At 52.2% G+C, this 24,176-nt stretch overlaps 3 protein-coding genes and 1 long non-coding RNA gene across 7 annotated transcripts in view; 2 read left to right on the top strand and 2 right to left on the bottom strand.

Annotated features, from left to right (window-relative positions):
• The window catches only part of ARMC7 (armadillo repeat containing 7), a 16,181-nt gene extending 14,107 nt beyond the window's left edge, over positions 1 to 2,074 (top strand). For both annotated transcript variants that reach the window (XM_070060338.2, XM_089317977.1), the window contains one exon: positions 589 to 2,074. In XM_070060338.2, the coding sequence (XP_069916439.1) occupies positions 589 to 950 (362 nt within the window). In that variant the 3' untranslated portion in view covers positions 951 to 2,074. The remainder of the gene's footprint in view (positions 1 to 588) is intronic.
• Positions 2,071 to 3,863, bottom strand: NT5C (5', 3'-nucleotidase, cytosolic). 3 transcript variants are annotated; one of them, XM_089317980.1, is made up of 5 exons: positions 3,583 to 3,863; positions 2,925 to 3,025; positions 2,781 to 2,841; positions 2,516 to 2,630; positions 2,071 to 2,405 (listed from the first exon to the last, which is right to left on the bottom strand). In XM_089317980.1, exons 2-5 carry the CDS (start codon positions 2,939 to 2,941, stop codon positions 2,254 to 2,256), a joined length of 345 nt encoding a protein of 114 aa, XP_089174106.1. In that variant the 5' UTR covers positions 2,942 to 3,025; positions 3,583 to 3,863; the 3' UTR covers positions 2,071 to 2,253. The 3 variants fall into 3 exon arrangements, 2 of the variants coding, with proteins under 2 accessions (XP_089174106.1, XP_051694364.1); XM_051838404.3 differs by lacking the exon at positions 3,583 to 3,863 and adding an exon at positions 3,200 to 3,399; XR_016224089.1 differs by lacking the exons at positions 2,781 to 2,841; positions 3,583 to 3,863 and adding an exon at positions 3,200 to 3,399.
• Positions 3,647 to 22,237, top strand: LOC127488578 (uncharacterized). Its single transcript, XR_016224094.1, has 4 exons — positions 3,647 to 3,782; positions 15,692 to 15,811; positions 21,846 to 21,935; positions 22,104 to 22,237. It is a non-coding gene; the product is annotated as an uncharacterized LOC127488578 (long non-coding RNA).
• On the bottom strand, positions 6,939 to 24,176 carry JPT1 (Jupiter microtubule associated homolog 1). Its single transcript, XM_002722951.6, has 5 exons — positions 24,006 to 24,176; positions 12,563 to 12,705; positions 11,658 to 11,755; positions 10,432 to 10,450; positions 6,939 to 7,201 (listed from the first exon to the last, which is right to left on the bottom strand). The coding sequence occupies exons 1-5, from the start codon at positions 24,059 to 24,061 to the stop codon at positions 7,053 to 7,055; spliced, it is 465 nt and encodes a 154-aa protein (XP_002722997.2). The 5' UTR covers positions 24,062 to 24,176; the 3' UTR covers positions 6,939 to 7,052.

The raw sequence follows: 24,176 nt of genomic DNA, 5'->3' as shown, positions 1-24,176 counted from the left end.
TTCTTCTAAAGTGATGGTGGGCGAAGTATTGTGTGTTTTTTGTTTAAAGATTTATTTATTTATTTGAAAGGCAGAGTTACAGTGGCTGGAGGGTGGACGATAGATGTCCCATCCACTGGCTCACTCCCCAAGTGGCCACAACAGCCAGAGCTGGGCCAAGCCAAAGCCAGGAGAGCCAGGAGCTTCATCCGGGTCTCCCACGTGGGTGGCAGGGCCCAGGTACTTGGGCCATCCTCCAGCGCTTTCCCAGGCACATTAACAGGGAGCTGGGCCAGAAGTGGAACATGTAGCAGTTTAACCCATTACACCACCACAACAGCCCCATTGATTTTATCTTTAAAAAAGAAAAACATGTCAGCCATCAAGCTGGATGAACCAAGAGGGAACGGGAATTTTGCCCACTTCAGAAGTCCTTTCTGGAACCTTTGAGAGAGAGGACAGGAGAGCACACAGACTCTGGATCCTGGCTCCAGGGCCAGCCTCTCACAGGCCTGGGTCCTTCCCGGGACTCCGTGGGCAGGGAGGCTTGGGGAGCAGAGATGGGAGGAAGCCCAGGGCTGCAGCCCAGACTGTCTTGCTCTCTCGCAGGAGGCCTCTGCAACCTGTGCCCGGACAGAGCCAACAAGGAGCACATCCTGCAGGCGGGGGGCATCCCGCTCATCACCAACTGCCTGTCCAGCACCAACGAGGAGACGGTGCTGTCCGCTGTCACCACGCTCATGTACCTGGGCTCGCCGGGCGCCGGCTGCCACCCGGAGCTGACCGCCATGCCTGTGGTCCAGTGCATGCTGCGCTTCTCTCTCTCGGCCAACACAAGGCTCCGGAACCTGGCCCAGATCTTCCTGGAAGACTTCTGTTCCCCAAGCCAGGTGGCCGAAGCCCGCAGCCGGCAGGCCCACTCCGCCCTGGGCATCCCACTGCCAAAGTCCGAGGCCCCACAACAGCCCTGATCTGAAGCAGCCCCTGGGCGGCAGCAGCTTACTGCCAGACACCATGGTCGTGGGGCAGGGAGCAGGCGGGGAGCAGGCGGGGAGCAGGCAGGGAGCAGGCGGGGAGCAGGCGGGGAGCAGGCAGGGAGCAGGCGGGGAGCAGGCAGGGAGCAGGCGGGGCCGGCTCCCCTGGGCACGCTCTGCCAGGACTGTGCTGTCTCAGCCACTTCACAGGTGAGTTTCGCAGCACGACAGATACTCTGATGAGAGGGCACTAGGGCAGGAAGCCAGACTCGGGGACACATGGAGACGGACGCCAAAGCTGACGCCGTCTGCACAGGCTGGCGCTGCCGCACTGCTAGGTCCCTGGGTCCAGAGGCTTTCAGAGGGGCAGGTTCTGAGCCGGAGGCAGAGAATTGCCTGCACTTGAAGAAATAAGGGCCTGCAGTCATTTTGAGGAACAGAAATGATCTGTGGGCATAAGAGCACGGGCCCCAGGGAGCCGGGGGCGTCACACCTCCTCCAGGGCTGCGCTGAGATGGACCCCTCCCGTCCAGCTCCCAGGCTGGCACCCAGGCGTGGCAGTCGCCGAGCTGGGTGCAGGATGACGTCCTGCTGTCTGCCAGACATCATGGAAGGGACTCCGAAACGAAGGCGCGGTCCCTGCCCTCGAGTGACAGCCGTGACTGTTAACGTGGCATCAGGACCAAGGCCGTGCGGGTGACGCCGCCTCAGGACAAAGGCAGAGCTGTTGGAGCTCAGTCTGTGCCCTCACCACCCGCGCCCCCCCCACACAGTGAAGGGGGGCCCTCACCCCTGGAAGCACCCTGCGCATCCCCCGCACAGTGAAGGGGGGCCCTCACCCCTGGAAGTACCCCACGCCCCCCCACATACACATGGTGAAGGGGGGCTCTCACCCCTGGAAGCACCCTGCACCCCCCCCGCACAGTGAAGGGGGCCCTCACCCCTGGAAGTGCCTCCGAGGCAGGGACTGGAGACATTCAGGAAACGTGGGGCCAGAGTGGTGCCCAGGCGGGCGTGGCACTGAGGCAGGTTCTGCAATCTGCACTCGGGAGAAGGGACGGAGGGGAGCCATCCTCAGCCCCGTTCCAGCTGCTCCCCAATAAAAGGTCTCCAAAGACAGAGTCAAAGTTTTTTATTAAAAGCGTCATGACTGCTCTTCCCACTGTTCCCATGCCAGCCCGGCACTGGGTGCAGCCATCCCTGGAGATGCCAGCTGGCCGGGCCTGCACCAGTGTCTCCCTGGCGCTGGTGCCACTGGCTCCAGGGGGCTTCCCTGCGGCCACTGTCCACACGGGCCTGTTCACTGCCGGCCGGCTCTGCGCTTGCTGTCTATGATCTCCCTCCAGTTGTCGCTCCAGGAGAGCAGCCGCCGCCTGGTCGGGGGCAGGGCCAGGTGCCGATTGTGGCAGCAGGTGAACAGGATGTGCTCCCAGCTGGGGGTCTCCTCGTGGCCTAGGACAGGGGAGCGGCCAGCAGGTGACCGGTAAGCTGGTTATTTTTACTCCCGCCCCCTAATCCTGGCCGGCCAGAGGCCTGGGGTTGCCAAGGATAAACGGTCCAACCTTGAATGGTGTCCTTGTCATCAATGAGCAGGTCCCCCAAGACCACGGTCTTGTCCCGCGTCAGGATGATCTGCTTCACAAACTGGGGGCCCAGGTGCCGCTCCACCCAGCGGTACTGTGTAGGAGACGGGGGGGGGGGGGGGGGCTCTGAATTCGGGAGCGGGGGCGTGGAGGAGCGAACGGGGTCTAAGGTCCCCTCTCCCCCAGCCCTTCACTATTTCTGCGAGGCTCATTCGGAAGTGGGGACTTGGGAAGGCGGCCGCACCTTCTCGCCCACACAGTGGTCATACTTCAGCAGGGGGCTGGTGCAGATGAAGACCTCGGTGCTGCGGAGAGGGGGTGGGGGTCCCGTCAGCCCCGCCCGCCGCCCCCGCCCCAGGCACCGCCCCTCCCGCCCCACCCTCCTTACTCTGGCATGGCGTGCATCTCCCGCAAGGCTTCCACGGCCCCCGGGATGGGCTCCAAGTCTAGGAAAAAGCCTGGGGCTTCATACACGCTGGCCACTTTGTCCTGCAAGACACAGCGGACGCGGTCCTGGGCGTGCCTCCAGCAGACCCGGGCCGACGAGGGCTCACACGAAAGGCTCCGGATCGAGGAGTCTGGCTGGGGTCGCGGAGGTGGGTCGGGGGGAAGGGGCACCGTCCGGGGTGAGCATCCCCCGGGGAGGCGGGCTCCCGCGCCTACCCCCAGGTCCGGCCGCAGAGCCCGGTACTGCTCGCAGGCGAGGAAGCCCCGGCGCTGCTCCAGCGGCACGTGCGGCTCCCCGGGGAAGCGGCGCAGGAAGCCCCGCAGCAGCCCGCCCTCGAAGTCGGCCAGCACGCCGTCCATGTCCACCAGCACGCGCACGCGCCGCGCCGCCATCGCCGCGGGCCGGCCGGAAGCGCGGGCGGCGGCGCGCGGAGCAGCCGCTTCCGGGGCCGCGCGCGGGGGGCGGGGCCCGGCCGGGGCTAATTTGCATAGAGCGCGCGGGCCGGGGCTGCGGAGGGCGGTCGCCCGCGTGGCGCCTCAGCGGCCTCGGCCGCCCGCTGCCGTCCCCCGGCCCCAGCCGCCCCCGCTCTGTCGCTCACCCCAGGTGGAGAGTTCCGGTGCCTTGCGAGGGGCCGGCCCGGGAGGCGAGGACGCGCTTTCCGGAGGCACGCGGGGCTCCCGCGGCCTGCGGGGCCGGCTCCTCGAAGCTTCGAGAACGTGCCCCGGGGCCCGCGGTTGGGGCCTTCCCCGCCCCTGAGACGGTGCCGCTTCGAAGGTCCAGTTCCACTGGAAGGCTCAGGTAACCAGGGCGGTTGCGTGGAGCTGGCCCTTCCCCGGCCTGGTCAGCGCCTACCGGCGGCGCGGATGCTGCCCCACGCCCCTGTAGGTGTGGCTGTGCTCAGATCTGGTTACCCGCGGACCGTAAGCGGCGCGTTGGCGTCGCCGAGCCAGCCTGGGCGCTGAGGCGCTGCCTCCTCAGGGCGCAAGCCGCAGACGCTGAGCGAGCCCTCGCCGCGTTTTCCCAAATCACCAGGACAGGCGAAAGGCCCAGCTGCCACGAAATGGCTTCAGCTGCCCTTTGGGTAACTTAAAAAATAATCATTACCTGAGACAGCTTCCACGCACTGGCTGAGTGTCTGCTGGGGCTGAGCCGGGCCAGGCACGCAGTCCAGCTCTCCCTCGCGGATGGCAGTGACCCATCAGTTGAGCCATCATTTTGCCGCCAAGGTTTTCATTGGCGAGGAAGGTGGAGTCGAGTGGAGCCAGGTATCAAACCCAAGCACTCCGATGCCACAGTTGCAGTGTTTTGTTTTTTTCCCTTAAGATTGATTTATTGAGGCCAACGCTGGCGTTATCAGTGAGGCCGCCACCTGCAGGGCCAGCTTCCCATATAGGTGCCAGTCCAGTCCCAGCTGCTCCACTTTTTTTTTTTTCTTTAGAAGATTTATTAATTTTATTTGAAAAGGAGAAGTCTTCGCTGGTTCACTCCCCAGATGGCTGCAATGGCTGGAGCTGCACTGACCCAAAGCCAGGAGCCAGGAGCTTCTTCCGTGTCTCCCACGCATGTGCAAGGGCCCAAGGATTTGGGCCACCTTCCACTGCTTTGCCAGGCCATCAGCAGAGAGCTGGATCGGTAGATGAGCAGCCAGGACACCCGTATGGAATGCTGGCACCGCAGGCCGAGGCTTAGCCTACCATGCTATGGCACTGACCCCAGAAAGCTTAACGTCTTAATGGTTGACTTACGGTGGAGACGATCTAATTATAGTATCTTAGAGGTGGGGCCCCTAGAAGGTCTGTGGGTCACTGATGGTGGCTCTCCTGAGAGGTTTGGATTGAATTCAAGTTCTGGCTAACTGTGCCTTCCCTGCTCCTGCCCCATAATGTGATTGTGCCTCTGTACGTCATTAACCAGCATCCACCAGATGGTGGACCGTGAGGCCACCAGATCCTGTAACCTCAAACTGAGCTAATGTAAACAATTTCTTAACAAAGAAGCTCCTCGCAGGCATTTTAGTTAAAGTAACAAAAAGCAGATGACAACTACTACTTATCTTCATAGAGTAACAAAATTAAGGCCAACTGTCAAGTTGTGACACAAACCAGGGCATTTCTTTCCCAGGAGCCCCACCCACACCAGCAGAGGCGGGGAGGCTGCCGACCTTAGAAGAGTTACAGAAACCGTAACAGGCCGATAAAGCCCATGCTGGTATTTATAGGACTAACCTGTTTCAGTAATACTGGAAAGATCTCATAAACACAGCAGTTGAGTCTCCATTTTGCAAATGCTTTATAAACATAAGGGAAGAAACACTTAGACCACACAATCTATTAATCTCTTATTCTTCCCAAAGATAATTGTAAGATAGGAAATGGAAGCCCCAAAGATAAGCCAAAGAAGCACTGCTGGCCCATAGCGCAGGAAGACCCAAAAGCCGGGTCTTGACAGCGCTGCCTGGACACTTAACACAGCATGTTGATCTGGAACGTTCAGCCCAGACTCCAGGAAGCTTTCTCTTTTCGTGAGGCTCTGGAATCACTCCCGGGGGCTGATTCCCCTAGCCCCTGCTAACTGCACTCTTCAAGCACCCACCATGGAAAAGGACTTCACAGGTGGGAAAAAATTTTAAATGTTGCCACCCAGGCCGGTGCTGCGGCTCAATAGGCTAATCCTCCGCCTGCGGTGCTGGCACCCCCGGTTCTAGTCCCGGTTGCTCCTCTTCCAGTCCAGCTCTCTGCTGTGGCCCGGGAGTGCAGTGGAGGATGGCCCAAGTGCTTGGGCCCTGCACCCGCATGGGAGACCAGAAGACGCACCTGGCTCCTGGCTTTGGATCAGCGCGGTGTGCCAGCTGCAGTGCACCCGCTACAGCGGCCATTGGGGGTTAACCAATGGAAAAAGGAAGACCTTTCTCTCTGTCTCTCTCTCTCTCTCACTGTCCACTCTGCCTGTCAAAAAAAAAAAAAAAAAAAAAAAGTTGCCACCCAGAACCAAGAGTAGGTGGCAGGAGAGTACCTGGTTTTTCTTTAGGGAGAAACCTGAGCTCTATGGGCCTCAGTTAATCTGTTATACCTTTAAGTGACTCATCAAATCATTGGGCTGGCTTTACAGTAACAAAGGAAAAAGCAACTAAACGGCCAGAACACTGAAGAGATCTCAAAAAGAAGACACCAGACACAATGTTTCAAAATGTGGGTACCATTTACTTAAGCAACAATCCCAGATTGTGAAGTACAACACACATTGTAAGGATGAGACGTCCGTTTCATGGTCAAGCACCAGCATCATGCACACAGCATCGAGCTATTTAGCAAGAACAATGCCCCCGTGGGATCCACTCCTGGGTGGATGAAGACCTGCTTGTGCGCTCCCTTCACCACTTTCCCTTCTGGTCAGTTTGATTGTACAACCGAAGCCTTCTGCTGCCAGCGGCAGCAGGCTTGGCCATTAGCCAGCCAGTCCAGCTAGTATCTGGCTTCCTTCTGAAGGTTTAAAAAAAAAAAAAAAAAAAAAGGTAGTTTCTTTGCTTTGCTTTGCAGGCAGCAAGGCATGAGGTGCGGGCCTGTCTTGTTCCACATGGCACAGTGAGATGTTCCTGGCCAAGGGCCCTGGCGGGGTGGAGATGCCAAGAAGGCTCCGCGGCAAGGCAGCCTTGCGAGAGGGGCATGACAGGAACGGCGGGTGCCAAGGCTTGTCAACCCCAGTAAAGTGTGTCCAAAATCTTGGTACAAAAGACCCTCTACCACATTAGGAACCAAAGTATTTGCTCTTAAAAACACAGCACTAAGCGTCACAAAGCTTTCCCTCCAATCTACTACTAGAAAACACTCATGCCACAGCCCAGAGACCCCGAGGAGTCAGGACAGAGAGAGGGAGGGACGGAGGGAGAGGGAGAGAGAGAAAAAACAGAGACCTTTCCTCAAGGAAAAAAAAGAAGAAAAAAAAGACAGCAGTACATAAAGTGCTTCTTTTTTAATGAAACAAATCCAAAAGATGTACAGTCAGGCTCAAGTTGTGCAGTTCACAAGCATGGAGAAAACAAACAAAACGACAGAGTTGAGACAGGTGGAGTTAACCCAAGACGAGGCTGGACTTGCCACCAGGAGGGTTTCTCCTGGACGGGGCCGGGGCCGGGGCCACGGGGCTGGGCACAGGCGCAGCAGGCACAGGCTTCTCTTCACTCTGCCCCAGGCTGGCTTGCAAGTCTGTGTCCACATTTTCTAGAAAAACAAGAACGGAAATAACACTAATAACTCTTTCTGGCTAAGATTATGAGTCAGTTTTTTGTTTTGAGGATAGTTTGAAACAGACCTAAAAGTATAAAGAAACAGCCACCATCAACGCTGCCACTACTACTCGGAGATAACTGCTGTTTGGGTTTTGTCCCCCTTGTTCTATGTACACTCTTCCCAAAGTTACACAAATGAATGAAGACAAATATTTTAATCAGAACTCACAGGGAAGTGCTAGTCTGTGACTCCGTCCCTACCCAGGACCTGCCTTTCCTGTCCTCAGAAGCTCTGCTAAGAATGGTGTGTGGCTTTCTGGTCTCTTTCTGCTGTACGTCTATGTGTAGTCACAGACAACATTCAGTACCGTACTGGGTGCACTTAACATAAATGGAATCAACTTTGTCACTCAGGGGCCAGTGTTGTGGTACTGTGGGTTAAGCCACCGCTTGCGTCCCCAGCATCCCATACAGGCACAAGTTTGAGTCTCAGCTGCTCCACTTCGATCGAGCTCCCTGCTAATGCACCTGGGAAAGCAGTGGAGGATGGCCCAAATCCTTGGGCCCCTGCACCCACATGGGAGACCTGAAAGAAGCTCCTGGCTCCTGGCTTTGGATCAGCGCAGCTCCAGCCGTTGCGGCCAATTGGGGAGTGAACCAGTGGATAGTAGACCTCCCTTTCTCACTCTCTGCCTTTCCTTCTCTCTCTCTGTGTAACTCTGACTTTTAAATAAATAAATATTTTTTAAAAAAAGTTCAATTTATTGCAGATACAAAACAAACAAAATTCCACATTCAAAAAAATACAAGGTGAAGAAAATACAGACCATGACTTCAGCCTGAGACAACTTATCTGTGAGATTGTTTCATTTCTGCTGGTGGGATGAGGCCTCACACTATGTAAGACCCAACTGAATTTGAATTCTTCATTGTCTGGGTCAAACACTTTAACAACTATTCTCAAAGATACAATTACCTTGCAGCTCTACCACTGTATATTATTTTTATAACAGGATCTTCAAATGAATCAAGCTCATTCCCACCAATCTTCTATTGGTCTTTACATTACTATGTTAAAGATTTACTTATTTGGAAGGCAGAATTGCTGAGAGGGAGAGAGATCTCCCACCCACTGGTTCAGTCCCCAAATGGCCTTGGCTGCTTTCCCAGCACATCAGCAGGAAGCTGGATCTGAAGTGGAGCAGCTGGGACTTGAACTGATGCTCATATGGGATCACGGATCACAGGTAGCGGCCTAACCCACCATGCCGCAAAGCTGGCACCTTATTTTTCACAAATAGACAACAATATACCAAAAAAGGAAAGAAGGGGAAAAACAAAACACTCCATGAGACTAAACAAGCAGTGGCAGGCCATAATTTCTATGTTGCTCAGGTCAGAAATGCTCAGGCCAAAAGAGGCAGTCTGGTTTGTAACCAGCAAGCAATGAGGCAAGTCCTGGAACTGACGGAGCATTTGCAAACTTCCAGACTACCTAAACATGTATCTTAAGCCTCACATATCTTTCCTCTATACACATCAATAGGATAGCTGAGTAACACCTGATTATGAACAGAAAAAAAAAAAAACAAAAAAAAACAATTCATTGTAAGGATCAAAGAATCAGAATCAGAAGAAATGCAGTCTGACTTGCCTGAAGGCCGGGATGCACCTCTGCCCAAACTGTGGGCCTTCTAGAACCCTTCTTAAAGGGTCCCCTAAGTATTCCCTGTAGCCATTCCTGTGTTTGGTTACCCAAAGGGGCAAGGCCATTTCCCTTACATCCAAACAGAATCTATCTTAGGTTTTACTGACCAGAGTATCCTGCCTTGAAATAAGCTTCATAATGAATTGAGGGTGACTTTCACCTGGCAGACACGTCTTGCGGCAGTGTGCCCCTCTGTGATTTTATGACAAGTAAACAAAGTTGTAGCAGTCATAAACAGAATAAGCAGGTGCAAAAACTGATGACTATTTAAAAAAGCAAGGAAGGACTTGTCATCGTTTACCATTCAATGTGCCATTTACCTGAAGAAATGATAACAAACTGAGCTGGTAGGAGGAAGAAATTAATGAATCAGTAGGCCTAATGACACCTGTCTAGAATGTCATTGGGGCTCTGCCACATGTCTCCAGCTACTCCAAATTTCTAATAACCATTGGCCAAAATTACTGAATAAAAATTACCTGATTCTTGCTGACTGTGGCAGTAGTCAGATATGAAAAGCAGCAGAATGGAAAAGCATAGGAAATTTTACTTCCAGAACAGTCTTGGCAAATGGCACAGACTGAACCCAACAGTAATAACAGATCTTCAGTCCCAAGTGACTGATCCTGGAATCAACCCAGATGCCCGTCAGCTGAAGAATGGATAAAGAAATTATGGGATATGCACACCATGGAATACTACACAGCAGTAAAAAAAAAAAAAAAGAAAAAAAGAAAAAAGACTGGATCTGTCTAAGGAAGCCCCCAGGCAATGCTCACAAAGGCTCAGCAGCTGCTTCTTGGCTCAGAGGGCCAAGAGGAAATTGGTTCTTGAGCATTTCTGTCTGCTGGTGAACACAGCACCACCAAATGTACCAGCGGGAAAAGGCTGTAGGGACACAACTTCTTCCTTGTGGCCCAGCAGCTTAGCCATTTCTGCTCCTCGTCTCTCGCAAACTGTATTACACTCATCAGCAAAGCCCTGGCACTGGGTAAGGACTGGCCAATAAATGCTTCAAAGATCTAAAATAATTGAGTCAATGATTACCGCTTATCTCCACCTTTAATTGGCAATGTAGCTAACTGAAAATTTACATCTGCCCCCTAAATCATCATTTAGAAAATCACTGCCTGGTAACCAGTGTCTTGCTGAGTAAGCTCCTCGGTGTAAAATCAAATGAACTTCGTAAATTGAATGCTGTAAGCGGAGCTTGAAATGCCAGAGCCGCTTATTTAAAAGTTCTCATTAAGGGTAGCAGATACCGACTTGATTAATGTATGTATATTCTTCAAGGGGTCTCCAGCACTCATCTCATGGCTGGCAGATTAAAAAGGTGGCTACAGTTGCTTGCTTTATAGTTTCATTTGTTTCTTCCTCTCACCCAAGTGTATTGCACTGGGGATTGGCCAGGTTTCACTCCCCAGTCTCTTTCCCCAAGACAGAATCTGAATCACAGTTCAGACCAGTTCTAACTCCATTTATAGAACCAAACACCAAGTCTTCAAACTACTCACCATGAATATCCCCTTCTCCCTGGAAAAGAAGAAAATTCAAGCAGTTACTTCCCATTTTAATTTTGCAATACACAAATAAAACAGTCACAGTTCAAAGCAGCTAACATCTATTCAAAACCAAATGAGAGGGGCCAGTGCTGTGGCATAGCAGGTAAAGCTGCTGCCTGCAGTGCTGGCATCTCATATAGGCACTGGTTCAAGTCCCAGCAGCTCCGCTTCCAATCCAGCTCTCTGCTACGGCCTGGGAAAGCAGTAGAGAATGGCCCAAGTCCTTGGGCCCCTGCACCTGCATGGGAGCCCGGAAGAAGCTCCTGGCTCCTGGCTTCAGATCGGCACAGGTCTGGCTGTTGCAGCCATCTGGGGAGTGAACCAGCAGATGGATGAAAGACCTCTATGTCTCTCTGTAACTCTGCTGTCGAATAAATAAATCTTAAAAAAAAAAAAAAAAAAGTGAAATTTCATTTTGGTGCAGTCAAGCACAGGGTTAGGCTGGAACAATGCTAGACAAGAATCTGCACAATAAATGGACTATAACACCTAACACACATTTCCTGATGACCTCACACAATGAGCATTTCAGTTTCTTTTGTCAGAAGAGGAAACGAGGGTGAACCAATGGAAAAAAGGAAGACCTTTCTCTCTGTCTCTCTCTCTCACTGTCCACTCTGCCTGTCCAAAAAAAAAAAAAAAAAAAAAAAAAAGGAAGAGGACACTGGCAGATGCATCTGTTTCCTTTTTTTCTATCCTTATCCCCTGTTGAAGGGTGTCTGTCAATTCCAAAACCCGTTTGGTATCTCTCTTAGACACCTGATGCCTTGGTGAGCTCCAAGGCCCCCTGCCAGGCAGAACTTTCCAGACACCCTGGGCTTGGAGCAGACACAATGGACAGTAACGCCAGTGTGAATCTCCTGGAATTGAACCCAAAACCACATCTGCAAACAGCTACAATGGTCCTTGAACTGAGAAATGCTACTTTATGTGGGAAACACAGGAAGCTTCAAATTCAGTGCTGAAGGAGCTCAAACTAATCCTGATGGTCAGAGACGTCTGAACAGAGTGCTTTTCACTCCCTTTCCTGGCTGTACTCTTTTTATCAACCTTTCACCACCCATATGGCCCAGTCCCTTCCTGATTGCCACCATGGAAAGTTCCAGGGGAGAACTGAAACCTTTGGTCAGAAAGGGGGAAGTTTAATTTCTAAACCTCATTGCGCTGGTCACACTGACCTTCAGATCGAAGGAGTCCCCCGAGCTGGCTTCCGAGGAGCTCCTTCTCTGCAGCCCTGATGGCTCCGGATCTTCCCTGCCGCCACCAGACTTGGCACCTGAAACTCAAAACACTGCCTCATCAGGGATACAACACAAAATCCTAAAGCCACGCCCCTTTCTTTAAAATTTGATTTTTCAAAATTGATTTATTTACTTGAAAGGCAGAGGGACAGAGAGATCTTTGATCTGCTGGTTCACTCCCCAAAATGCTCACAACAGCCAGGACAGGGCCAGGTTAAAGTCAGGAGCCTGGAACTCTGCCTGGGTCTCTCACATGGGTGCAGGGACCCCAGCACGCAGGCCATCTTCTACTGCCTCCCAGGCCATAGCAGGGAGCTGGACTGTGAGTAGAGACGCCACACACTTGCCCCCAGAGTGTCCTATTTCCTCCCTCTCACATTAGCCTGGAATCATTTATTTTCTTACCGCTAAGCTACATTTCACTTGTCACTGCAAACCCAGCTGTGGCTGGTTCAGTGGGCACAGTGACCACAGATAAAAGCAATACCTGCAGGGGCTGGCACTGTGGCGCAGCGAGTAAAGCCACCACATGCAGTGCCAGCATCCTATATGGAAGCCGGTTCCATCCTCTATGGAAGCTGCTCCACTTCTGATCCAGCTCTCTGCTGTGGCCTGGAAGAGCAGTAGAAGACGGCCCAAGTCCTTGGCCCCTGCACCAGTGTGGGAGACCTGCAAGAAGCTCCTGGCTCCTGGCTTTGGACTGGCACAGCTCCAGCCATTGCGGCCAATTGGGAGTGAACCAGAGGATGGAAGACCTCTCTCTCTCCCCACATCTCCTCTCGCTGTGTAACTCTGACTTTCAAATAAATAAATAAATCTTTCAAAAAAAAAAAAAATAGTACCTGCAGACTTGGCCCAGGAAGGGGGGTTTTCTTCAGGTGTCCCAAAGATGCTGGAGGCCATTTTGTTCTTCCTCACAGGTTGTTCTGTTGGTTCATCAAAGCCTAATGAAAAGTTGGAACCACCACCTGGAGGCCGTAAAACCCTAGAAATAATGGCAGAACATCAATTTCAGATCATTATCAAGACCTTTCTTAGTATAAATGTTTTTACAAACCTTTCATCTCCTCTCCCACACCTACTCATCCCCTACCCCAAACAAAAGAGAGCTGATTCCCAAAGGAATTGATTCCATCATGGTGTAAACCAAACGTGGGATGTTCAGACAGCAAGTACTTCTTCACATCATCTGCGGTAAGGTCACCCATCACCCCAGGCAGGTGGAGTAGCCTTGGAACCCATCACAGACAGCGAGGTGGGTGTCCCCTTCGCAGAAAGGGCAGAGACTCCAAGTCTTCACCCTACAGGACTTAGCTGAATATATTCGCAAAGAGACTTAGAAACACATCTTGTTCTTTATTCATTTAGAAAGCATTTCTGACTACATAAAAAATAAAAGGATATACACATTAAAACTAACTCCACTGGTGCTGGTGCTGTGGCGTAGCGAGTAAAGCCGCAGCCTGCAGTGCCAGCATCCCATATGGACACCGGTTCGAGTCTCAGCTGCTCCACTTCCCATCCAGCTCTGTGCTGTGGCCTGGAAAAGCAGTAGCAGATGGCTCAAGTCCTTGGCCCCTGTACCAGCATGGGAGACCTGCAAGAAGCTCCTGGCTCCTGGCTTCGGATTGGCGCAGCTGCAGCCATTGCGGCCAACTGGGGAGTGAACCAGAGGATGGAAGACCTCTCTCTCTCTGCCTCTCCTTCTCTGTGTAACTCTGACTTTCAAATAAATCTTAAAAAAAAAAAAAAAAACAAAAAAAAAAAAAACAAAAAAAAACAAAACCTTAAGAAAAAAACTGACTCAACCAATTTAGAGGCACAAGAACTGGTAACAGAATTGTCTACTACTTCCACATCAGCAACATGCATCTCACTGTTCTTGCTTAGACACGAGTGACTACTGGCCAAGTGTGGGATTCCACGTGTGTCTGATACTCGTGTCCCTCTGGTTACCACCCACAGCTTCTGATAAACGTGGAGACACAGAGCCTTCACACTTCTGAACCTTCACGCTGTGCGCTGCCCAGTTTGTCTCCTCCCTGGAAAAATGCAGGTTAACTCGTCTTGCCACCTCTTCAAGCAGAAAATCGTGATGGGTGTACGAGAAAACTTCACAGCTCTTTGTAAATTTCCCTATTGGTGACAGCAGTGGATCTGTTTTACTTCTCCTTAAATGAAGTTGAATAAGAAACATTTTTCTATGAAAATGTCATTTCTTCCAAGTTTCCAAATAAATGTTATTTGTAAGTTTTCATTAAATCTGAAAGCTTTAAAATTAAACACTTAAGGTATAAACTCTCTTCTAAGTATCCCTTTAGAGGCATTCTCTAGTTTTGATATGCACCATATTTACTATTGTTTCATTCTTTCCTTTTAAATGCTTTCTAACTTTTACTGTGATTTTTATTTCACTTGAGAAGCAAAGCCAGAGACAGCACTCCCATCTGCTGGTTCACTTCCCAGATGTGCCCGACAGTCTGATGTGGGCCAGGTAGAGGATTCAGGAACTCCATCCAGGTCTCCCATGTGGGTGACAGAGGCCAAGCACTGTGCCCTCATCCGCTGCCTCTCAGGGTGTGCTAACAGGAATCTGGACTGGAGAAGGCAGGACTTGATCCCAAGCAGCAGTTTAACCCTTGTCCCTATTGTTTCAGTCTAATTTTTTCTCATTTCCATTATCTTCTTTTATCCATAGGTTATTTAAAATAAAGTGTACTTTTATTTTGCCAAACATGGAAGTCTTACTAATTTACTGATTGCTAGCTCTGAATTATAACAAGGGGGTGGGTATTTGGCCCATGGTTTAAACACCACTTTGAGATACCTGCATTCTCTAAGTGTAGGCCTAAGTTTCAGCTTCCCTTCTGATTCCAGCTCCCTGCTAGTGCAACCCTGGGAAGCAGCAGGTGATGGCTGGCACAGTTGGATCCCTGCCAGACACATGAGACCCAGCTCCAGGCTTCTGTCTGGTCCAGCCTCAACTGTTGCAGGCATTTGGGGAGTGGACCAGTGGATGAGAGATCTCTCTGCTTTTCAAATTAAATAAAATATTTTTAAAACCACTGGAGAAAAACATATATGAAATATGGTTCTAGTCTTAAAGAGCTTTCTAAGCACAAGATGAAACCATGAAAAACAGATTAAACTTGTCAAAAGTACATGTAAGTGGTAGATATTTAGCACAGCGGTTAAGGTATCACTGGGGATACCCACATCCCATATCACGTGCTTGGGTTCAAATCCTAGCTCCACCTCTGGTTTCAGTTTCCTGCTAAGGCATACCTAGATAGATAAGAGATGATGGCTCAAGTACTTGGGTTCCTGCTACCCATGTGGAAAACCCAAATTCAGTTCTGGAATCCCAGCTTTGGCCTGTCCCAACCCTGGCTGTTGTGGGCATTTGAGGAGTGAGCCAGTGGATGGAATATCTCTAACTCTCCAAGTAAACCCTTCAAAAATGATAATAATGAAGAAGTGGAGCAGCCAGGATTCAAGCCCACACAGATGGGGGATGCTGGTGTGGCAGGCAGCAGTTTAGCCCACTGTACACAAGCCAGCCCCTATACAAACTTTCTGAAGGACATCTTGATAACATTTATCAAATGCCCAAACTTGCATCTTATCTGAACTAGCATTTCTTCTTTCAGAAATTTACAGATAACCAGACCTATGTACAAGGATACTCCTATAGAGTAATCTGTAAAAAAGCTGGTAATTTCGTACCTGCCTAATAGTAGGGGTCAGTTGTCAGTGTTCATAAATATCAAGGTTGGCACGGTGGGGTGAGATTCCCCTTTATGAGTGGATGTGACGTTACCCAAAGCATAGGGAATGAAAAACGCTAGAAAACAAGCATGTGTGAGCCGAACTGCATGTTCTGTAAAGCTGTGCACACAGAGATGCACAGAGCAGTGGGACTGGGTCAACTGCGGACCCTCTCCAGACCTGGGTTTCTCCTCTCGGATCAGGATAACGTTGTTACAAGGATGTCATGTACACTGCGCTGGAAGCCCGCAGTCAGGACCATAACCAGACAGAAGTGTCACCACAGTGCTACCTGGGGCTCCTTCTCACAAGTGCGCTTTCAGGTGAATGTTCATGTCTTTTTCGTTTTATTTTATTTATTTGAAATGTAGAGTTAGAGAGAAGTGGGAGAGAGAGATTTTCTATCCACTGGCTCACCCCTAAAATGGCCACAGTGGACACGGCTGAGCCAGACCAAAGCCAAGAGCTTCTCTTCCAGGTCTCCCACGTGGGTGCAGGGGCCCAAGCACTTGGGCCATCTTCTGCTGCTTTCCCAGGTGCATTAGCAGGGCGCTGGATGGGAAGTGGAGCAGCCGGGACTCACACGGGTGCCCATATGGGATGCTGTGTCACAGGTGATGACTTTACCCACTATACCACAATACCTTAATATCATTTTAAAACTGATTTTTCTGTGTTGCTATTAACCTAAGATTATTTTAAATGCTTCTGGGTTCCAGAATTCCCTAACAAGGTTTCTTTTGACAATACACCTTTTCCCTGTCTGTTCCAAGGAATGTGGTCCTTTGGTCACCTGTGTCTGTGTCCCTCCTGGATTTCTAGGCAGAAAGCACAGCTACTCAGCTCCCTTGAGGGCCCTGGCCTCTGCACCTTTACACCAGCCCTCCTGTGCTCAGTGGTGAGCCCTGCCCTGTCCCATGTCCTTTGCTGGCTGGGCTCCATGGCTCAGCAGATGCAAAACTGGTGGAGCAGGTGCCAAAGGCACCAGACGGGCTTTGCCGAGCAGCAGTTTGGGCTCCCCTCCAACATACCCTGACATTTCCTACCACCTTCCCCACCAGTGCAGTCAGGTGACTCTTCACCATTTCTCACCACCTGTCAGTCTCTATTGGCCTATTTCCTCCAGTCTGGAACTTTCTCCACCCTTCCCTAGGTGTGAACCAAAGTACAGCCCCACCCTAAGCCTCCAGCTACTCCAGGAAGCAGTTAGAGCCCTCCATGACTGCCAAGGGTAACTCACAGGACAGCAGAGAACACAGGGAGCCTGGCACCCCTGTCCTCAGGAGGCACCAGCTCTTCCTGTAAGGGGCCAGACAGGAAATATTTCTGGTTGTGAATCAGGTCTTTTTTTTTTTTTTGACAGGCAGTTAGAGAGTGAGAGAAAGAGAGAGAAAGGACTTCCTTCCATTGGTTCACCCCCCAAATGGCTGCTACAGCTGGCGCTGCACCAATCCAAAACCAGGAGCCAGATGCTTCTTCCTGGTCTCCCATGCGGGTACAGGGCCCAAGCACTTGGGCCATCCTCCACTGCACTCCTGGGCCACAGCAGAGCTGGACTGGAAGAGGAGCGACCAGGACAGAACTGGCGACACAGGCGGAGGATTAACCCAGTGAGCCGCGGCGCCAGCCCTGGGTCTTCATGAACCATTCACTGTCAGATTGCACCCAGGCAGCCACAGACAACATGAAAACAAGTGTAGGGTGAGTGAGGAACAGCGGTTAGCACACTGCCGGGAGGCATGCAGCCCATTTCCATGTACCAGGACATAGTGCCTCCTGCAAATACACATCCCAGGCTGGCAGCACTGATGGCTCAAGTACTTGGGTCTCTGCCACCCACTTGGGCTCCTGGCTTCAGCCTGGCCCAGTCCTCGATATTGTGGGTGGTTGGGGAATGAGCCAACACATAGAAGATATCTTGGGGCAAGCACTGTGGCACAGCAGGTAAAGCTGCCACTGGTGACACTGGCATCCCATATGGGTATCGGTTGGAGTTCTGGCTGTTCCATTCCAATCCATCTCCCTGCTAATAGCTCAGGAAAAGCAGCAGAAATGACCCATGTTTTAGGGCCCTGCCACCTGTATGGGAAACCCAAGCAAAGCTCCTGGCTTCAGCCTGGCCCAGCCCTGGTCAGTTGTGGCCATTTGGGGAGTGAACTGTGTACCTCCGACTTCCAAATAAATAAATACTTCCTTTTAAAAAAACATAAGTTTCTGTTTCTGTGTCTCTGTCAGCCTTAAAAGTAAAACGGGGCTGGTGCTATGCCGGCGGTGGCATAGCAGGTAAAAGCCACCGCCTGCAATGCCGGCATCCCATATGGATGCTGGTTCGAGACCCAGCTGCTCCACTTCCAATCCAGCTCTCTGCTATGGCCTTAGGAAAGCAGCAGAAGATGGCCCAAGTGCTTTGGGCCCCTGCACTCATGTGGAAGACCCAGAAGATGCTCCAGGCTCCTAGCTTTGGATTGGCTCAGCTCCTGCCATTGCAGCCATTTGGGGAGTGAACCAGCGGATGGAAGACCTCTCTCTCTCTCTCTCTCTCTCTCTCTCTCTCTCCCCCTCCCTCCCTCCCTCCCTGTCTCCATCTGCCTCTCTGTAGCTCTGCCTTTTAAATAAATAAATAAATCTTTTTTAAAAAAAGGTAAAATAAAAATAAAATTTTGGCCGGCGCCGTGGCTCACTAGGCTAATCCTCCGCCTAGCGGCGCCAGCACACCGGGTTCTAGTCCCGGTCGGGGCGCCGGATTCTGTCCCGGTTGCCCCTCTTCCAGGCCAGCTCTCTGCTGTGGCCAGGGAGTGCAGTGGAGGATGGCCCAAGTGCTTGGGCCCTGCACCCCATGGGAGACCAGGAAAAGCACCTGGCTCCTGGCTCCTGCCATCGGATCAGCGCGGTGCGCCGGCCGCAGCGCGCCGGCCGCGGCGGCCATTGGAGAGTGAACCAACGGCAAAGGAAGACCTTTCTCTCTGTCTCTCTCTCTCACTGTCCACTCTGCCTGTCAAAAAAAAAAAATTTTTTTTAAATAAAATTTTTAAAAGATAAATTGAGGGGCCAGCACTGTGGTGTAGAAGGTTCAGCCACTGCTTGTGTTGCTGGCACGCAGAGTGCCAGTTCGAGTCCAGGTGCTCTGCTTCCTATCTAGCTTCCTGCTGATGCAATTGAGAAGTCAACAGAAAACGGCCTGGATACTCGGGCCCCTGCCACCCTGTGGGAGACCCAGATGGAGCTCCTGGCTCAGGACCCAGCCTGGTCCTGAGGGATTCGGGCAGTGAGCCAGCAGATGGGAGACCTCCTTCTCTCTCTCTCTGCTTTTCAGATAAATAAATCTGAAAGAAAAAAAAATTCATAGTTCCTGGATCCTACAAAAACAGGTGCTGCTGAGTGGCTGCAGGTAGTCCGTAGGTTGCTGAGTTCTGCTCTGTGTAGCTGAACAGCCTCATGTTAGAAGAGCAAAATCCATAATTATTGATAAAGACGGAAACATAGCCCCAAACCTCAGTTCCTAGCAGGCACACAACATGAGCTCCAAGTGCTCCGATGTGGGGGAACCACACAGTGCCATGTTTCTCATTTTTTAAGATTGATCGATTTGAAAGGTGGAGCTACAGAGAGAGAGACAGAGACAGAGAGATCTTCCACCCACTGGTTCACTCCCCCAAATGGCTGCAATATATAGGGCTGGGCTAAGCTAAAGCCAGGAGCCAGAACTCCGTCCGGGTCTCCCACATATGTGGCAGGCAGGGGCCCAAGCACTTTCGCCATGTTCTGCTGCTTTCCCAGGAACATTAGCAGGGGGCTGGATTAGAAGGGGAGCAGCCAGGACCTGAACCAGCACCAAAATGAGATGCTGGCATCACAAGTGGCAGCTTACCTCTCTGTACCACAATCCTAGCCCCACCCCGCCCTCTTTTTTTTAAGATGTATTTATTTATTTGAAAGGCAGAGCTACAGAGGCAGAAGCAGAGAGAGAGAGGGAGAGAGAGAGTCTTCCATCTGCTGACTCACTCCCCAAGTGGCCACAATGGCTGCAGCTGCGCCTATCTGAAGCCAGGAGCCAGGAGCCAGGAGCCACTTCTGGATCTCCCATGCGGATGCAGGGGCCCAAGGACTTGAGCCATCTTCCACTGCTTTCCCAGGACATAGCAGAGACCTGGATCAGAAGTGGAGAAGCTGGGACTCAAACCGGCACCCACATGGGATGCTGGCACTGCAGGTAGCAGCTTTACCCACTATGCCACAGCGCCAGCTCTGCCCCACCACTTTTTTAAAATCACAAACTTGTACAGTTGCTACTATGACTAAGGTTTTCTTGTCTTCTAACCTTGATCTATCTTCTATTTCCTTTTTTAAATTAAAAAAAAAAAAAAATGTAAGCCAGTGCTGCGGCTCAATAGGCTAATCCTCCACCTATGCACCGGCACACTGGGTTCTAGTCCCGGTTGGGGCGCCGGATTCTGTCCCGGTTGCCCCTCTTCCAGGCCAGCTCTCTGCTGTGGCCCGGGAGTGCAGTGGAGGATGGCCCAAGTGCTTGGGTCCTGCACCCCATGGGAGACGAGGAGAAGCACCTGGCTCCTGCCATCGGCTCAGCGCGGTGCACTGGCCGCAGCACGTCGGCCGCGGGGGTCATTGGAGGGTGAACCAACGGCAAAGGAAGTCCTCTCTGTCTCTCTCACTGTCCACTCTGCCTGTCAAAAAAAAAAAAAAAGTATTTATTTATTTAAGAGTGCTTTCTTCCGAGCCGGCGCCGTGGCTCAATAGGCTAATCCTCCACCTTGCGGCGCCGGCACACCGGGTTCTAGTCCCGGTTGGGGCGCCGGATTCTGTCCCGGTTGCCCCTCTTCCAGGCCAGCTCTCTGCTATGGCCAGGGAGTGCAGTGGAGGATGGCCCAGGTGCTTGGGCCCTGCACCCCATGGGAGACCAGGAAAAGCACCTGGCTCCTGGCTCCTGCCAGGATCAGCGCGGTGCGCCGGCTGCAGCGGCGGCCATTGGAGGGTGAACCAGCGGCAAAGGAAGACCTTTCTCTCTCTGTCTCTCTCTCTCACTGTCCACTCTGCCTGTAAAAAAAAAAAAAAAAAAAAAAAAAAAAAAAAAAAAGAGTGCTTTCTTCCACTGATTCACTCCCAGATGCCCACAGCAAGCCTGGAATTCTGGCACTGCTGCATGCTAGGGTCTGCACTAGCAAGAAACTGGAGTCAGAAGCCAGAGTCAGGAATCAAGCCAGGTGCTCTGACATGGAATGCAGGCCCTTTAACTGTGGGCTGTCTTGTCTTACATTCCTTATGTACATTTCCTCTAGCTTCCTCCACCCCGCCTTTTTTTTAGGTTTTAATTACTGGGGTTGGCATTGTGGCGTAGGGGATAAAGCCACTGCCTACAATGCGAGCATCTCACATTGGTGCCAGTTCAACACCCAGCTGCTCCACTTCTGATGCAACTCCCTGCTAATGTTCCTGGGAAGACAGCAGAAGATGGCCCAAGTGTCTGGGCTCCTGTACCCACGTGGGAGAACTAGAAGAAGCTCCTGGCTTCAGCCTGGCCCAGCCCTGGCCGTTGAGGCCATTTGGGGAGTGAACCAGTGGATGAAGGATCTCTCACTCCCCCTCATATACATATATGTATATATATGTAAAACTGTGTAACTCTTTCAAATAAATAAATCTTAAAGAGATTGATTCATTTATTTGAAAGGCAGAGCCACAGAGATATTCTCCACCCAACACAAACAGGCGTTCACATGCGATGCTAGCACTGCAGACCGCGTGGTTCAACGCACACACCATGCGCACCATAGCGTCAGCCCTGAGCTTCCTCCCCCGAATGTAATATTAGTGTCTGCCCACGGCAAAAAGCTATGTCCAATTCATCCTGAATAATTTTCATTGTTCATCTTCACTACTGTTTTTTTAAGGTCTCAGATATTGTTATATGAAATAAGATAAATGTTCTAGTATGTATTTAACAAAGATGATAATTTTAGGTTTAATTAAACCGTTTAAATCACAAAAGTTTGTTATCAATTCTTAATATGCTTTCTCTCACGTTGGAGTTTGAAGCAATTAGGTTTTAAAATTCTCCCCTAAATCAACAAAGAAGACACTGAAACACCACAATCAAAATCAACTTGCTTCATTGTCATCCCCTAGAGTAGAACGATTTTTTCTTTATTAATCCAGATTAGAATCTCATGAATTATTTTGGCCAGATAAAAATATTTAGAACCCTAGTGGGCTGAGAAATATTTTAGCCTTGGGGGGGGGGGGGGAATCAGAGGGAGGAGATAGTAGGACCCAGACACCAGCTTAAAAGCAAGCAAAGGTCTGCCACATTCAACTTTTTAAAGGTCTGTGTTCTTGCAATAGCAGGTGACAGCTACTCCGATGACGTCAGCGTTGGAGAGACCATTTGTAATAGTGAGAGATCCCCAAACAAAGGACTTGGATCACAAGACAGTAAGTATTTCAATTTTAATTCTGAAGATCCTATTCATCTTTCTAAACCACACACATGATAACTAAATCAGAATTACAATTTAAGACTCAACAAAAACGCATCCATGTACTTTAGATAGCGATTTTTAGAAAATTACTCCTTTTCTTTCTTCTGTCCTTAAATCCTAGAGTTCACAATATGATCGCTGCAAATCATTCCCTACCAGACAAAATTTAAAGCAAGTTTCTGGAGCCAGGACAATGTTCCTGGAGAAAAGGAGTTTAGGAGAATTAGGTGAGGTCACAGGAAGAAAGGTAGCCAGTAAGTGCCAGCGCCACAGCAGTGTGCCACCAGATGACCACGGGCGAGTCCAAACATTCAGTTTGCAGAACCAGACATCACTTCTGTGTCACATTTCAAGTACACAGAAGAGAAACTCGCCTGAGAGGTCATCTGACCTGGCAAAGCACGAACCTGAGCTCAACCCCAAAGGACAAAACCGACTCCACATCTTCCTTCTGACATCTGGAGTCCGACCGGCAAGAAGTTGACCTCCTCACCCAAAATGAAAACCAAGGCTTGATCTGTTCCCGTGCCCTCTGAAAAAAATGCCGTCCTCGGCAGGATGGCCACACGGGAGTGGCCAGTGTTCCCTGGGTCTCCACCACACAAGTTCTCCCACCCTGCCAGGAACCACTCATCGAGTGTTTTTCTTTCCCTCCAATCTTCTCATTCTTTTCCACACGGTAAAGCTCAGAGATGAGCTGATAAGGATGATCGTTTGCAGGGCCTCCTCCTAGACCCCTGTGCTGGGCCAGCTTTTTGTCCCCAAGTTCTCTAACCCCTGGGAGACACTGCTATCTCACGCCTGTCTTTGCAGCCCTACAAAATGGCTCCCTTTGTGCCACTTGGCCAGGACCCCAAGGCTGGCCGGCCAGGACTGCAGGTTGGATCAGTTTAGAACAGACGCCCAGACAAAGTGGACTCTACCCTTCCTCTGAGCCGCGAGGGTCATCCCAGGAACGCCCGTAACACCTGGAACAACAGTGTGCCATAGCCGAGACAATGTGGACACCTCCACACGACCCAGACCCTGGCACCAAGTTAAGCAAGGGCTTGGCAAACGGCCCCAGACCCGACACCGTGCCCAGTGTCCCCCCTGCAAGACGCAGTGGCTGAGTGGCAAGAAGGGGCCCTCTTCCCAGGTGGAGAGAACCGGAGGAGACAATGGACGTGTCGGGCCCCGCCCAGGAGCGGGAAGCCTCCTCCCGCGGGGGAGCCGGGGCCAGGGATGAACGCATTTGGCAAACGTCAAAGCGACAAGTGAAAAGGATGGGGTGCCGAGACCGAGGGCGGAAGGTCTGGAGGCAGAGAGCCCACTGGGGCTGGCCCGCTCCCCCTCCCGCCCGGGGGTGGGCGCAGGGAGGGGAAGAGAGGGGTCTTTTCTTTGTTAGGAGAGGGGCGGCACTTCAGAGGGGACTGACGGCTGCGTCCAGAGCGGGAGTAAAGGGTTGCGGAACCCGGCCCCGCCCGAGCACCAGTGCACCTGCCAGGCGGCCCGACCGGGGACCCAGGAGCGGGGCGCGGCGAGGGTCGAAGCCCGCAGGACCCGACCGATACGATCGCGGGATCGAAGCCCCGCGCCCCGCGCCGGAGCGAGAAGCACATGCCGGCCAGAGGCAGGAGCGCGTGGTCCGGGGGAGGGACAATGGGGCCCCAGCCCGGCGCCCGGGGAGCCGGGACCACCACCCAGGCGCCGGACCGGCCGGCTGCAGAGCGGGGGACCACGACCCTCCCCGCTCTGCCCCGTTAACGAGACCCGTTAACGCGTGCTGCGAGGGGCGGCGGGCCCCGGCCTCCCCGGCCCCACGCTCCGTGGGAAGAATGAATGGAGATCCACGGGCATCTGGGCGGGGCCGGCTCGCCGAGAGGCACAAAGGCGGCGCCCGCGGCCGAACCCCGCTGCCCGCCCGGGCGAGCGCGGCGCCCCGAGCACGCGGCCGCCAACGCCCGGCGCCCGGCCTGTGCGGCCGCCGGCCACCGCGCCCCTGGCCCCCAGCCCCGCGCGGCTCGCCGCCCCGTCGCCTCACCGGGAGCTGTTCCTGCTGTTGGGGTCGACCCCCTTGAAGGTGGTGGTGGTGGTCATGGCGCCGAAGAGCGAGGTAGGCTGGCGCGGGTGCAGAACGCTGAAAGGGTCGGACCCGAGGGGCGCAGGCACGCTCCAGACCCCACGGCCGGCTACCGCTGCGAGAGCCTCCGCC

The sequence above is a fragment of the Oryctolagus cuniculus genome, chromosome 17 (genome assembly GCF_051225735.1).
Source record: "Oryctolagus cuniculus isolate XC-2025 breed Fujian yellow rabbit chromosome 17, ASM5122573v1, whole genome shotgun sequence".
In the NCBI taxonomy this organism is placed as follows: Eukaryota; Metazoa; Chordata; class Mammalia; order Lagomorpha; family Leporidae; genus Oryctolagus; species Oryctolagus cuniculus.
Note: the sequence above shows the minus strand (reverse complement) of the source record. Positions and strands in the feature narration are given on the sequence as shown.